Below are 16,412 nucleotides of genomic sequence, written 5' to 3' on the forward strand. Positions count from 1 at the left end.
GGATGTAAGAGTTTCTGTATAAATAACATTAGACAGGACATCCACACTATAAATTACCACATGTTTTGGTGTTACTCTTTATGCGGCTGTGTGGTGTGGCATCTAAAGACGTGGCATGCCTTCTGTCTTCGATTTCTAAGACCCATCAGTACCTCCAAATTCCAAAACTACAAAATCTGTCATCCTTGATCTCTTGCCAAAACTGTCTTTCTATTTCATTGTATTAATTTGTCTTTACCCGCCCATTTCCTTTTTAATTTTCTACAACATATATTTGACATATTGACCCTTACAAACATTTTCTTTTTCATATGAAATCTTTCTATTTTTCACGTAATGTTATCCATTAATTAAAAATTACTGTCTTTTACACATGTACAATTTTTACATAATTTGTTCAAAAGTTAGAATTCTAAATTTTGTAACTTACAGAATTTTATTTTAGTGGCAGTAACTTCATAAAATATGAATGACTGTAACTTTTCTTTCTCTAAAAAATTGACCCCCATTTCACAATGGGTAGTGATATTGACACTCCCATTTTTAGCTTCCTGCACTCTACATGTGCCTGTAGAAAAATGAATAAATATCCGATTTGGAGTACAAGAAGCTAAAACTGGAGTGTCATTATCGCTACCCTTCAATGTTAGTTTCATTCACTATGAACACCATCGTCTGCACTTTTTCTGATCTCTTTGTCTGCAAATTTCATAAGAAGTCCCCTCAAGAGCAAGAGAACTCCATATGGCGCGCTGGGACATAGGTCGATACAAAGAAAGGAGAACAGACACAGACTCCATAAAAGCACATGCAGAATCTGAGCTATATGAAGCAATGAAGAGAGCGAAAGATCTGTCCTCGGTAATTGGGGAATCAAACTCCAAGACGAAAGCACATGCACGAGAGACTGAAGGACTAAAGAAATGGAGAAGGCACGGAGATGAGGTATTGGATGTTGGGAATGTGGAGAATCAGCAATATGAACAAGTGATGAGAGAGTTGGAACTTGTGAAACAGGAACTAAGCATGCTTAAGCTTGACATGGCTTCTGTTTTAAGAGAGAAATCGCGGGCAGAGAAGGAAGCAGAGGCCTTCAGTGGAAGCAATCAGGAAGGAGATTGAGGAAGCTAATGAAGAACAAGTGCTAGTTGAGTTGGCCCGAATTGAAGCTTTGAAAGAAGTTGGAGATATTGAAGCTCAAAGAGAAAAGGAAGCCAGTCAATTCTCATTTGCAGTGGAGGAAACCAGGAAAAAGATGAAAGGCGTTATTACAGAGATTGATTACTCCAAAGAGCTTGAAACCAAATTATCTCTCACATTGTCTGATGTGGATGTGTTACAGAATGAACTAAAGCTTGTTAAAGAAATGGACAAAAGGATTCAAAGGATTGATAGCTTGAAGTATTCAGAAGGCAGTTTCCGAGGAGTGGAGGACTTGGAAGCTTCATCATTGTTCCTGTCAATCACAGAAGAATTAGAGGCGGCAAAGACAGAATTGGCTGCAGTAAGGGAAGAAGGTTTTCAGTTCATGGCCTCCATGGATATTACAAGAAATGAACTGACGCATATCACAGACGAAATAGCTCGGTTAAAGAAGACAGAAGAGAAAGGGGATTTAACTGTTCAAAGTCTCAATTCAAAGCTTCTCAGAGCAAAAGCCAAGTTAGAAGCTATATCTGCATCTGAAGAGAAAGCAAAATCAATTGCATCCAATCTTTCTCTCACTCTTGAAAAGCTTAAGACAGAAGCTGAAGCTGCAAAGAAAGAAAAGGAGCTTGTCCTTGAAGAGGCTGCAACCTTGAAGTCAGAAATTCTGAAAACTGAATTTGAGATAGACTTAACTGAGGAAATATTGCAGGCTGCAATGCAAGAGCTTGAAAGAGTCAAATCTTCAGAAACTGTAGCTCTTGAAAATCTTCAATCTCTTATTGAGAATACCATGAGAGAAAGAGATTTTGCATCTCAAAGTAGTTCTTCAATTACCATATCCAAGTTTGAATACGAGTACTTGACTGGACGTGCAGTTGGGGCCGAAGAAATTGCTGGTAAGAAGGTAGCAGCAGCTCAGGCATGGATTGAAGCTATAAAAGCCAGTGAGAAGGAAATATTGATATGGATAGAGTTAGTTCAGAGAGAAATCAAGGAGATTGGAGTGGAGGAAGAGCAAGAGGCCTATAGAACAGAAAGACAACTTTCTTGGCAGAGGATGGTTGAGGGAGAATCACAGAACGGGAGACACAAACAGGAGAGAAATGCAGTACCACAGCCTAGAAAATCTATGAAAGTTAATGGAAATTTGACTCCATCTAGGTGAGCTAAGCCTCGAAAAACTCCCTCTCCTGCAGCGCGGCATATAAATTCTTTCCCTTTGCAGAAGAGGAAAAAGGTAATGCCTAATTTGACCAAGTTTTTTAGCGATAAGAAAATTGCCAAATCTTTGTGAGCTATTTGGGGGTTACTACATACTCATTGGCAAGTGAATCCAGTCCATCACATGACTAAATTACACTCACATAATTTTAGCTTTGGGAGCTTATAGCTTTGCTCTTTTCAAAATAAGTGCTGCTCCATAAGCTTTTCGATTTACTAAAAACATGAAAGTTTGGATCAAGTGTGTGAGATATCCGAGTATACTAGCTATGGGCTGAGCGAGTGAGGTATTCATGTCTGTAATTGTGTGCTGAATGACTGTGGAAATAAATAGAAGAGGTCACTGTTGTGGCTATGCTCATTGATAAAAGTCCCAACCAGATGTGTTTTTAGTACCTTCTGCCGTGAGGCATTCTGTATATTTGCTGCTCTATTGTTGTATATGTATTGGACATCATCTAGAGCTTTTTTTTTTTTTTACCAAAATAATTCACTTATTGTTCTATTTGTCTCGGTTTGGTCCACAATTTTTTTGTCATTTTGATCCACAAACTATCTGACATTTGCCATTTTGATCCATTCTATTAAAATGTCATAAACAGACGTTAAATGGAGGGGCAAAATGGTTTATTTTGTCCCCCTTGTTTTCCAGTTTTTCTTTTTAATTCTAACCCAACTTTTAACTTATCAAATCACCACCAATTTCAGCAATCTTATACTAGTTTTGAAACTATAAATCTCTTCTTTACAACGATATAAAAAGCATTTAAAACGAAGTTATAAAACTTGAGATAAATGATTACAAAGTAGGCTACCCGAAACTACTATTTTTCCATAAAATTTCCAAATTTTTGAATTTTCTTCCAACTTCAATTTCCTTCGAATTCAACACTTCAAATCAATTTCTTAAGCTACTAGAAACATGTTTAAAGTCTTCCAATCTATCACCCAACCTCAAACCAATCTAGAAATCAAAATTTCAATTAAAATCTCCAAAACTCCAAAACTAAAAAATTGATAAGTAAATTGTACACCTCAACCCGAATTCTCCTTAAATTCTCTTCTTCTTGTTACCCAAATAACCTAGAAAATGAGTGAGAATTGAAGGAGAATTCGAGTTGGGTTGTACTTATCAATTTTTCTGTTTTGGGGTTCTATGTTCATAATTTAGATTTTAATTTATAAGTTGGTTTGAGGTTGGGTTATGGATTGCGTCACTTTAAACATGTTTTTAATAGCCTAAGAAATTGATTTGCAGTGTTGAATTCGAAGGAAATTGAAGTTGGAAGAAATTTCAAAAATTAAAAAATTTAATGACAAAAATGGTAGTTTCAGGTAGCTAGCCTACTTTGTGATCATTTTTTTTTATATGGTTGTAAAAAGGAGATTCATAATTTCAAAACTAATATAAGATTGCTGAATTTAGTTGAGATATGATAGACTAAAAATTAGGTCAAAATTAAGAAGAAAATTGAAAAACATGGGACAAAATGGACCATTTTGCCCTTCCATATAACATCTATTTATGATATTTTAACGAAATGGACAAAAATGGCAAACGTCAAGTTCGTGGATCAAAATGGTGAAAAAAAAAATTGTGGACCAAACTGAGATAAAGTGAACAATAAATGGACCAAATTGGTAAATTTCTCTATATATATGAAGGGAGATGATATTCGCACTCTTAGACTCCTGCACTCCTTGTATAATTTAATTCTATTTATTTCTTTTTGTTATTTTAAATTCCAAACCTACCCATTTTAACTTTCGCACATTTTGGCTTAATGATCATCTCCCCATTTGCCTCTTTCTCTCATATCTTTCAACATGACATCTCTGCCATCATCTGTCTCACTGTCTCTCCTCTCTCGCATGCCTATGGCGGTGCCATCTCTCTCTTCCCTCAAATTGGCCACTCTCAATACCACTGGTGTCAATAGTTGCTATGTCTCTCTCTCTCTCTCAATTTCTTTAAACTACTATCTCCTTTTTTGGGTACCCATGTACCCAAATCCATATTTTTTACATAAAAATCCGTTTAGATAAGGCACTTGGTACAAAAGTCAAGGATATATGAAGTAATTCTGTGTATCTCATATGTTGATTGTGGTAAGGGGATGCATATGGAGTATGGACTATTGGTCAAGAGGAAATCCAGTCATGTTAAGAGCATCCGCAGTAGTTGTTTAATAATTCAATTTTGTGAACTGTTTTGTCATTTATTAAACTGAATTGCAGTAGTTATTTAATAATTCAGTTAAAAAATTTAAGATGAGAAACAAAGAAATATAAAGCAATCCATGTGTCGACAGGAGAGAGGTTGTAGATATATACTTTTTCACATGGTGGGGCAGCTTATTAAAATGAATTTCACTTCAAAGTTCATATTTTTTATCTTTAAAATGAACTATTGATTCTCAATTTAAAATGAACTTTACCGCTGCAAGTCATTATTTTACCTTTAGTTCAATTTATTGCAATAAAATTGAAATAAACATCACCACTGCAAATGGGGGCCTCTAATTTTCTCTTAAATGATTCTACCTCTATCAAGATTGAGAAACTGTTTTTTTGTTTATTGATAAAGAGGAATTGAATAAATTAGGTCATTGATACCCCATCACAATTTGATAGGCAACCAAAATCGGTGCTTAAATAAAAGTACCTTTTTCCTCCAACTTTCGTTTGGGCATATGGGTATTAGAAACTAGAAGGAGAAAATGGATTAAAGGAAAAATGGAGGGATAGGCCGTACAAACACGATAGATCAAAGATATTTAATTAGAAGAGGGAGATAAATGATTAGAGAGAGAGGGACAGGGGATCGAGAAGATGAAACAAATAATGTATCAGGAAGTTAAAAAGTGGTTTTGGAATTTACAGTAATTAAAAAAGATATAATATGAAGGCTATTTTCACACTCTATTTTTCTACATTTGCACTATTTTTATTTTTTTAAAATATTTTATCATATTTTATTATTTATATTTCTAAATCTACCCTTATAGCTTTTAACTTGCAAAATAAATTTTTTTTTTTTTAATTTTCATTGAAAACGTTCATATAGCTTGTTACTAGAAAATGGTCCTTTCAGTCAAATCTACTCTTATAAAAATGGTATTTCCTAGTAAGCTCTTTAAATATGAATATAGACGTTCCTGTGGCTTATTATTTTCATTGAAGGCATAAAAATGGTCTTTCCTAGCAAAGTTTTCTTAACACGTAGCCTTCTACACTTATCTCTATGTGTGTTTTTTTTTTCTATGAACAATAGAAAACTCTTTGAATTATACAACTTTTGTACTCTTTTCGACCTTTGCCTTTAATCAGTAAATTTTATTTATTTATTTTGTAAAATTTAATTGGTGAATTTTTGTGTCCTCAATATTCTTTCATTAGGAGACTGCTGTACTTTTTTTTTTTTTTTTTTGTTTAAAAGATTGATGTACTCCTTCACTTATATTGTTGTAAGAATTAATCACATACACACTATAATCTTTAGGATTTTTTATCAACATAAATTCACAAATATTGTTCAACTTAATAAAATTGAGAGACGCGTACCTTGGTCCATTGTACGCGCTACTTAATTGCAGAATAACTATTGACAATACGTTGTTCTCGAAGTCTGAGAACTGAAGTTCGTGTTTCTCTGCTTTCTACTATAAACTAATGTCATAAAGTGTATTTTATGTGTCTGTAGGTTTAGATGAATTTATCCTATATATTTATAAAGAGAGAGGACTTAATTTCCCATTATAATCTTTTTAATCTTTACCGTCCATCATAGTAGATATAGACTAGGAAACTAATCCAAATCTTTTTACTATTCTGACTGTATCAATTATATCCTTATTAGACCAGGATTGTTATATGGACCACCGTTAATATGGAAGATTAATTGCCGGACAAGTAATTAAATTCCAACAATTGTATCATTTGTGCATTCTTTATTAGAATAGCTATAATTCCAACAAGTAAACTATACTACAAAATTGAGTTCTTTGAACTTAATATGGACATTGTATTCTAGTAACAAGCTACAGGAACGTCCAAGGAATAAAATTTCGGGTTTCGAGGAAATTTCGATGGAAATTTCGATGGAAATTTCGACGGAAATTTCGAAGATTTTTAAATTTCGATAGAAATTAGACGGAAACGATGGAAATTACTATCAAAATACGGAAATTTTGAATGAAACTTTACTATATGTTTATTTAACATATTATCTACTACATTGATGAAAAACATTGAAAAAATCAAATTATATAGTAAGTTTCATGTGATATAAGATGAATATAATGCGCGCTGAATGTAAATACTGTGAAATAAAATTAGTATAATGAATAAATAAAATTAATATGTTCTTAATACTCTATAATATATACACTAAACCCTATATACTTTATAATCTATACTCTATATTGTTTAAGATATCGTATAAAATATTAGGATTTAGGCCATTTAGGATATTTTTAATTATTTTTAATTATTTTTTATATAAAAATGTATTAGAGTTTATTGGTTTAGGATTTAAAAACAATTAAACGAAACCCCAAAACAGCCAAACGAAACCCTAAATCACTTTTTTTTTCAATTGCCAAAAAACCTTAAACTAGGATATGGTATATGATATTAGGGTTTAGGGAGTATTTTAAATTATTTTTTATATAGAAATATATTAGAGTTTACTAATTTAGGGTTTAAAAACAACTAAACGAAATTCTAAAACGGCCAAACGAAAACCAAAATCATTTTTTTTCTTTACAATTGCCCAAAATCCCCAAACCCCAATCAACCCTAAACCTTTTAATTTTTTTCTCTTTTTTATTTTTTTTTTCCTTTTTTATTTTTTTTTTCTTTTCTTTTTTTCTTCTTCTTTTTCTTTTCTTCTTTTTCTTTTTTTCTTTTTTTCTTTTCTTTTTTTCTTCTTCTTTTTCTTTTCTTCTTTTTCTTTTTTTCTTTTCTTTTTTTTTCTTCCCTTTCCTTTCCTTCCTGGCTTCCTTCACTAGTTCACTACTTCACTTTGCTTTATTTTCCAGTTTTCCCCCGAACCCTCCACCCACTGGTTTTTCTTCTTCTTCTTCTCTCTCTCTCTCTCTCTCTCTCTCTCTCTCTCTCTCTCTCCTATCCATCACCAACCCATCCTCACCCTCACCTTGCCGTCGCCCCCCCTGCCGCCCCCTGCTGCCGTCGCCCCCCCTGCTGCTCCCCTGCCGTCGCCCCCTGCTGCCCCCATGCCGTCGCCCCCTGCTGCGCCCCTGCCGCCCCCTCTTTCTCCCTCATCTCCCCCTGCCGCCCCCTGCCGCCGCCTCCTCCACTTTCTCCCTCGATCTCCCCCCTGCCGCACCCCCCATTTTTCTCCCAAAACTGGGTTTTTCTCCCAAAACCCAGATGACCAGATCGAGCCTCCAAAAAACCAAAACCAGATCGAGCCTCCAAAAAACCCAAACCAGATCGAGCCTCCAAAAAACCCAAAACCAGATCGAGCACCCACGGGCGAAATTTCGCCGAAATTTCGAGAATTTCGAAAATTTCGCCGAAATTCTCCCGAAAATTTAACAAATATAGGTTTCGATTTTGACACCCCAAAAAATTGAAATTTTCGGCGAAATTTCGCCGAAAATTTCAAAATTTAACACCTTGGGAACGTCTTCAATAAAAATTAAAAAATATATATTTTGCAAGTCAAAAGCTATAAGGGTAGATTTGAAAAATATAAGAAAAAAGAGTGCACGTGAAGAAAAGTGGAGTACAAAAATAGCCTTTCTAAAAGTAATAGATGGCTTGCAAGAATACAAAATTGGAGCGTAAATATATCACCTCCCATATAGGAGACCATAATCTCAATAATCAATGGCTGCATTTTCTACAAGTCAAATGGGGATTTGCGTGACTCAAATTTGATGGACCATAAAGGCCCATGTGTTGGTCAAACCAACCTCGCCAAATCTTCCAATGCACCTTCAGCGGCAATCAATACACAGACATCGCCTCCAATTGCGCTAACATAAGGATCAAGGACCACACCTGCGACCCCCCACTATAATGATTAATGAACAGCCCTCACGACATAAGTTCTTATTAGTACTTGTTTAATTGTAAAACGGATTTGTCACAGGAGCAATGAAAGGAACCCCCTTTATGGCTAACAATAAATTAAAGAAGAAATCATAGTCTTACATAATTGGCTTGGCACATGCCCTTTAATCAATCCTGTTCATCATGTATTCATATATTGGGATTAAATTAAGTGACTTTCTTGAGGAGTTCTTAAAGATAAGACATTGTGTTTATAATCAATTCATTTATAGTACAAACACTGTATGATATACCAACAGTTCTAATAGCTATACCCTTAATATGAAAAAGTGAAACCGTCAAAATCTAAATATTAAAAATGTGTCTGTATGCTATAACATATCTATATAATTTTCCTGTGTTTATCCCTAATTTTGTTGTAAGGAGGACCCACAAAAAGGTCATTTCTGTAGAACGTCTTTCACTTGCTCTCTTAGTAGAGATTATAGTCAGCAGGACCTTTTTTCCTGGTCACTAATGGCTACTTTGCATAGATGTCTTTGAAGAACCAGCAAGAACAAACTTGTTATGTGAGTCTCTCTTTCTCCCTCTGTCTCTCTCCATCTGTTTTTTCTTCCCATCATCAGTCTCATAAAACCCATTTTGCTTCTTTGCCTTTTTTTGTCAAGAAGAGTTTGCTTTTGCTTATAGGATGGTTTTGCAAGTGCTTTGCTTGCTTTTTCTCCTATGCAACTCTCTTGCATTTGTAAGTTGTGTAAATGAAGAAGGATTAGCTCTACTTTCATTCAAAGAATCCTTAACAGAATACCCTGCACAAGGCTCTCTGAATAGCTGGAACTCTTCAGATCAAACCCCATGTTCATGGAATGGAGTCACATGCAGAGAAGGCAAAGTCGTATCTCTCAGCATTCCAAATGCAAAACTTTCTGGGATTTTCTCTCCTGCTCTTGGGAACCTCTCCGCCATCCGCCATCTGAATCTTCGGAGCAACAAGCTCTTCGGAACCTTGCCAACCGAGTTCTTCAATGCCAAACAGCTACAGAGCTTGGTACTATCAGGAAATTCACTATCTGGGTATGTTCCACCTGAGATAGGGAAGCTCAGTTACCTACAAACATTAGATCTTTCACAAAATTCATTCAATGGTTCAATACCTTCATCTATAGGTCAGTGCAAGAGACTAAAGCTGCTTGTCCTTGCTCAAAACTATTTCTCTGATCCCCTTCCAGATGGTATTGGAACTAGTTTGGTTAGTCTTCAAAAGTTCAATATTTCCTTCAACAGGCTCAGCGGTTCCATCCCTGAAGACATTAGCAACTTGTCAAATTTAAGAGCAACCCTTGACATGTCTCACAACTTCTTCAATGGTCCTATTCCAGCAAGCCTAGGAAGCCTTCCTGAGACAGTCTACATTGATCTCAGTTACAACAATCTCAGTGGACCTATTCCACAGATTGGTGCTCTAATGAATGTAGGACCAACAGCTTTTCTAAAAAATCCTTTACTTTGTGGACCCCCATTGAAGATTTCATGTTCTTCAAGCACTCAGGGCTCAAATTCCCAATCCTTGTTTGACAACCCCTCTCAAAATTCAGGTGGCAGTTCTGGTGTTTTTGTGATTACTGTCATTGCAGGTGTCATGGTTGGAATCTGTATTGTTGGGCTTTTGTACTCCAACTGGTACAAGAAGGTTTGTGCATGTAAAGTGAGTGAACATTTTGTTGGTTGTAGCTTTGAACAGACATTTATGGCCAGAAAGGACCTGTTCTGCTTTTCAAAAGATGCCTTGGAGACCCTATCAGAGAATATGGGGCAGTACCATTTTGTGCAATTGGACTTGCATGCCAATTTAGACCTTGACAAACTGCTGAAAGCATCTGCTTTTCTTCTGGGTAAGAGTGGAATTGGTATTGTGTATAAAGTTGTTCTTGAAGATGGACAAACCTTAGCAGTGAGAAGATTGGGAGATGGTGGCTACCAAAGGTTCAAGGAGTTCCAAACTGAAATTGAAGCAATTGGAAGGATCAGGCATCCAAATATTGTGACTCTTGTAGCATATTGCTGGTCTGTTGATGAGAAGCTGCTCATATATGATTATATCCCCAATGGTGACCTTGCTTCTGCAATTCATGGTAACCTTCCACAACCCTTACTAACCAAATTAGTAAATTTTAGACCAAGTCATTAAACTGATCTGTGTGATTCTCAATACTTGTTTCCTTTTTAAATTAGAATTTTTTTTTTTCTGTTGAAATTATAATAAACCCCGTCTCTCCATCCATTGTCAATTAGTTTTACGTTAGATGCTCTAACTTTAACACTATCAATACTAACACATTTAATATATGATTTCACTAGGAAAAGCTGGAATAATATCCTTCACACCTCTTTCCTGGCCTGTTCGTCTCAGAATCATGAAAGGATTGGCAAAAGGTTTGGCTTATATTCATGAATTCAGTCCCAAAAGATATGTCCATGGAGACTTGAGGCCTAGCAACATACTGCTTGGACAAAACATGGAACCACGTATTGCTAATTTCGGACTAGGCCGCCTTGCCAATTTAACTGAAGAATCCCCATCATTTCAACTGGAACAAATCACAACTGAAACACCACCTCAGAATTCTCCTTATGTGCAAAGGACAGCAAGCTCAATAGCAGCAGCAGGGCCTTATTATAAAGCTCCTGAAGCATCAAAAGTCACCAAGCCATCACAGAAATGGGATGTTTACTCATTTGGGGTAATTATCCTAGAGATGATTTCTGCAAAGATGCCAGTTATAAGAACTGGTTCTTTGGAAATGGATTTGATTCAGTGGTTTCAGCTCACCATTGAGGAAAGGAAGCCCCTCTTTGATGTGTTAGACCCCTTCTTAGCTCCTGATGTAGACATGGAAGAGGAAATTGTTGGAGTATTGAAAATTGCTCTTGATTGTGTTCATAAAATCCCTGAAAGGAGACCTTCTATGAGGTGTGTCTGTGATCATTTGGCCAGATTGGGGGAATCCAATTACTGAGAACTAGTGCAAGGTCAGAAACCTAATTACTACCAGGGGAAAACTTGAGACCACAGGCACAAACTAATGAATGGAAACCAGTGTGAGAGGCACCTATTTGTTCCTTGTGTAAATGGGTCCCCTCTTCATTCTCTAGGCATGAATAATCTTCTCCTACTGATGATGTTCATGAATAATCTTCTTGTAATGTACATATTTCTACTGCCTTGTATCAGAATCCAACTTCCAGTTTCTCTTATTTTGTTCAGCTAATTAACCACTTGTTTTCTTGCATTTTACTCGTGTAATTTTCTGTCATTATAGAATCAACCATTTCCTTCTCCGTAAGAAAATGAATCCCTTCTTATAGATTCTGGGTAGGAAATGCAATCTTACATCACAATGGCTATCAACATATGAGATTAAAGTGGCAAATTCCGAAAGAGGTTCGAACTTCCGTCATACAAGCATCAAGCTGCAGAACCTCAAAACAAATCTAAAAGTGTGTTTGAACTACTAACACATGATCATTAGTATATTGAGGTTTAGTTACTGAAATTCTCTAGTTGATCACTAATAAGCCTAGAGGAGGGGTGAAGAAACTTAATCACAAAATTATTCCAATTTTAAATTTACCAAGTTGAATTATGCCGCGGATTAAAGTCAAGATCAAATCAACTCAAGTAATTAAATCAGAAAAACAAGCACAAACTGCACCAAAGATTTGTTGATGCAAAAAAGCATCCACTAGGTAAAATCCATGAGACCTAGTCCAGATAACCAATCCACTATGATAACCTGAAAACATACATCCAATGATTCGATACAAACCCTAACTAGACTCCTTCTAAATAGTATACTGACCCCACGCCACATGTAACTCTTCGATTGTATAGATTGCACGAAGATCTACTTGCCAACACCCTGAAGACAAATACTCTCAAACCCGGCTTTGGCATTGAAGGTCGAGTTCAACTTCTCATGGATGATGAATGATCGAAAGTTATAGCTTGAATACATCCACAAGGAACAATCTATTCAAACTATCGATGCTAAACCGAATGAAATATCATAGATGATTTCTTGATTATGCAAAGGAATAGTTCATGTAAATTATCACACTAAGCCCTAATTCCCAAATTATTCTCTCAAAGAGTATACATGTGTGAGTTAACCTAGATAAATAATAAGCCTAGGTATATATAGTATCCACACCTATTAGGAAAAGGAAACACCTCAAGAAATATATTTAAATGATTTAAACAATGTTTGGTAAACATAAGATCTGAAGATCTAATTAGAAATTAGAAAAAAACTGAATTTTTGTTTGGGGATTGATCCCCTCAAACTCTCTTCCAAAAACGTGATTTAGTGCTCAAGGGGGGATTGATTCCCATCTGGGGAGATCAATCCCTTAAACTCTGCCAAAAAGACTCTTAGATGGGGATTGATCCCCTTTGAACCGGATCAATCCCTCTTAACATGATATTAAAAAATCACCATTTTAAACCTCAAAACTCAACCTTGCAACAACTTAATTTCAAAACCATTTTAAGAATCAATTGATCATGCAACTAAATAATGAAAAACAGATATGATCTAAGATGAATGCATGAAGGCTAATTTACCTTTTCTAAGGTTGAGATGAACACGAACACCATCATCCGAGCGTGAACACTTGGACACTTCAACCTTGCCCATGAGTTTTTGACAAACTTCACACACTTGACCAACCTTGACTCAAACACTCCCCTAACTAAATGCTTACATATTGATGTTTTGTCTTGCGAAAAAGCCAATTACAAAATTTACATTAACAGTTACAAGGTTTTGTCTACAGATATTAGAACAGAGAATAACAAGTGCAAAATTTAGAAAACAATCAATTACAAAATGAGACATTCTCATAATTATTGAGAGTTTTATTAGTGGTTTTAACAGAGGAATGTGATTATGGTTCCATTGTGAAAAGGGGTTATTTAGTTCCTGGCCCAAGAACATCATAATCAGCATCAATGGGGCTCACATCCACAAAAATGATCATTGCCACAAGCCATCCATCAGGAATCATCAACAGGATACTACACAAGAGAACTGCCAATTGGCAGTCCTCATTCATGACAAGTTCAAAACTTTTAAAAGAAATGAAGTTAAAAATGAATTGACTATATCAAGAAAGAATAAATCAATATCCATGAATCCAAGATTATCACTGTTAAACAGCCACTAGACCCCAAAAACTTAAACTTTTGGAGAATAGGGCAAATGTATATCAAGTTAACACCATCCCTCACGTGCAACCCATCTTGCACGTGGAGAGACAGAGAAATACAAATAGAGAGAAACGTATGGGTCCAGCCCAACCCTGCACCTTGCAAACCGATAAAAAAGTGGGCAATGGGGTTGGAAGTTTCAAACTCAGGATCTTCTATAACCAAAGTTCTTCTACCATGTTAGAAACCACTAAATCCCAAAAGCTTAAGTTGTTAAGTTATTAAAGGAACATGTCAACAATGCATATCAAGCTAACAATCATCATCTACGAATATCAAAGCATCAGTTGATTTATTTACAACAGAAAGAGACAATATAGAGATAAAAAATAGTTCCATCCCCCTCCCTTCCTCCCTCCCTCTTAATTGCATATACATGTGCATATATGCAGATACAAACATATAAATACATATATACTTATTTTCAAGAAATGACAAATAATCACATTTCATTTATTTGATAATCCAAGTTATTCTTTCAGCAAACCTCTTTGCAGCACACAAACTCATCAAGTTAAGATACTAGCACAGTAGCGCTTAAAAGTGGGCAAAATAAAACTCTTACATTAAAGTAGACCTATACATTATCTATGAGTTTTAGTGTAAACATTATGTGAAATAACAATATAACAACAAAAAATAACAAAACAGAACGGAGAAAACGAAGATTCCAGAGCTTTATAACTATGACAAAGAGATAAATCATTCCAATACCAAAATGAGAGCCAGAAAAGAAAGGTGAAGTTACCACAACACATCCAACAAAATCGTTTCTCTTTAAAAATATAATTATTGTGGGTCCAAGGTTGCAATCTGTTGCTTAAGATCGTCCATGTGCAACTGAGCCAAAGCCTCTGATAAATGTACTGTTGTGTCTTTGGACATGCTTTGGTATGTAGAAGTTACTGACGGTGGTAGAGGCTGAGACTTGTATATCTGATCCCGTGCAGGGTCATCATCAGGCTCGTTACTGTAATTAGGAGATTCCGTGGAAGCAATAGCAATAGTCTGAGGTTCGTGCTGCATTTCAGAAACACCCAATGGCTGTTGCTGGTTTTCATCATGTGGGGCATGGTTAAGTGGCACTCCTTCATGAGGCATTGCTGAATGAGTTGATCTGTAAACTCGGGAAGCAAAATCAGGTAAAACACCAGATTTTAAAGGCTCCTTGTGAGTTACTTGGGGAGGGATACAGGAAGAATTTGGATGCATTGGGGGTCGACTAGGAGCTATAGTTGCAGTTTCAATTAAGCCACCATGCATTGGCAAATTGTAAGGTTGTGCTGGTGCAACAGGCAAAATGTATATTGGGTACGGCTGATTGGACTGATAATGGAAATGCGGCAGCTGCTGCTGATGTAGCTGTGGATCATACATCGGGTAGTATGATGAAACTGGCAGCAAACCAACAGGGTTCTGGGGTATGTAATGGTTACCTACTTGAACAAATTGCACTGTCTGTTGCTGAAGCTGATCCAATTGCGGAGTCATTGGATGATAAACAGGAGCCTGAACTGTTTTATGGACCTGGATCCCAGAGAAAGGATCACTAACTTTAATATCTGATTCAACATAGTTGGAAGAAATCCTATTCTCCATTGAAGCAACACTATGTTCACTGTCATATAATCCAGTCTTCCACTGAGAAATGCCATTCCCAAGTCCAACACTCTGTTCACTGTCATATACAAAACCATATCCCCAATTCAGACATCCAAAATTACTGCTCCAAAGAAAATGCAACCCCATGTCACACTGTCTCTAGTTTTAATTTCGACAAGAATGAAAATTTAGAAAATCTAGAAAAAGGGTAGTCAATTTCCAATATCTAGAACCTTAATATCAAACAACCTCCGTAGAAATGAACCCGATAAAAGTTTCTAGCTGGGAAACCAAACACTGAAAAAATGAAACAGAAAATGTATAACAGAGTAGGTACCGTGCAATGGACTCCCCAGAAGCCACTTTGAGCTTATTATCCTGCAATGCAGCCCCTTCATCCTCATCTCGAACCCTAAAAGAGGGCAAATTAGACAAAGAAGCCGAAGAAGAAGAAGAAGACCCAAAAGACGAGCTAGTCTCCAAGACCATGGACTCAGCCACCGACCCATTAACCCCACAACTCAAAAACTCGCTCAAATACTCACTCTGAGCAGCCTCGCCCTCAAATCCCGTGAACCCATTACCGTTCCTCCCCTTCTGCATGATCTTGGCGCTCTCCAACGCGTCAACGAACCAAGACTCGGTCTTGGGGTGCCGAATCAGCGAAGAAGAAGCCCGAGTGTTGCTGTTGTTGGCGGGAAAGAGGTACAATCTGATGCGGGAGGGTGTGGGGGAGAGGCGGCGGAGCTCGTGGAGGAGGACGAGGAGGTCGTGGTCGGTGGAGAGGGGGATGAGGGAGAGGAGGTCGTGGTGGGGGAGCTGATACTTGAGGGAGAGCGGGGTGGGGAGAGAGAGAGTGGTGGAGAGGTGGGCGGTGAGGGAGGAGAGAGAGGAAGCGGCGGCGGAGGACGGGGTGATGGAGACAATGCGGGTGTCGCCACCGGTGTAGCAGAGGGACTTGGTGCGCGGGTTAGAGACTAGGTGGCCGCCGTAGCTGCACATTAGCCGCAGTTTGGGTGAGGTGGTGGTGGTGGTGGTGGTGGTGGTGGTGGGTGGCGGAGGTGCTGCTGCTACTGCCGGGGGCTCCATTATGGGTTGTTGGTTGCAGAGATCTGTGAGTTTCGGGGGC

At 37.1% G+C, this 16,412-nt stretch overlaps 3 protein-coding genes across 3 annotated transcripts; 2 read left to right on the top strand and 1 right to left on the bottom strand.

Moving 5' to 3' along the window:
• Nucleotides 1-718: 718 nt before the first annotated feature.
• On the top strand, nucleotides 719-2,695 carry LOC147286570 (protein PLASTID MOVEMENT IMPAIRED 2-like). The gene is given in 2 exon segments (XM_086242733.1): nucleotides 719-1,094; nucleotides 1,096-2,695. Coding segments are annotated over 2 exon segments (1,569 nt in total). The 5' UTR covers nucleotides 719-744; the 3' UTR covers nucleotides 2,315-2,695.
• Nucleotides 2,696-9,103: 6,408 nt separating this feature from the next.
• Nucleotides 9,104-11,702, top strand: LOC147286571 (receptor protein kinase-like protein ZAR1). The gene is made up of 2 exons (XM_086239581.1): nucleotides 9,104-10,544; nucleotides 10,771-11,702. The coding sequence occupies exons 1-2, from the start codon at nucleotides 9,104-9,106 to the stop codon at nucleotides 11,427-11,429; spliced, it is 2,100 nt and encodes a 699-aa protein (XP_086095707.1). The 3' UTR covers nucleotides 11,430-11,702.
• A 2,543-nt stretch (nucleotides 11,703-14,245) lies between these two features.
• On the bottom strand, nucleotides 14,246-16,394 carry LOC147286572 (Octicosapeptide/Phox/Bem1p family protein). The gene is made up of 2 exons (XM_086239583.1): nucleotides 15,621-16,394; nucleotides 14,246-15,359 (listed from the first exon to the last, which is right to left on the bottom strand). The coding sequence occupies exons 1-2, from the start codon at nucleotides 16,370-16,372 to the stop codon at nucleotides 14,471-14,473; spliced, it is 1,641 nt and encodes a 546-aa protein (XP_086095709.1). The 5' UTR covers nucleotides 16,373-16,394; the 3' UTR covers nucleotides 14,246-14,470.
• Between the last annotated feature and the right edge of the window lie 18 nt (nucleotides 16,395-16,412).

The sequence above is a fragment of the Dryas octopetala genome, chromosome 4 (assembly GCF_963921425.1).
Source record: "Dryas octopetala chromosome 4, drDryOcto1.1, whole genome shotgun sequence".
NCBI classification, from domain to species: domain Eukaryota; kingdom Viridiplantae; phylum Streptophyta; class Magnoliopsida; order Rosales; family Rosaceae; genus Dryas; species Dryas octopetala.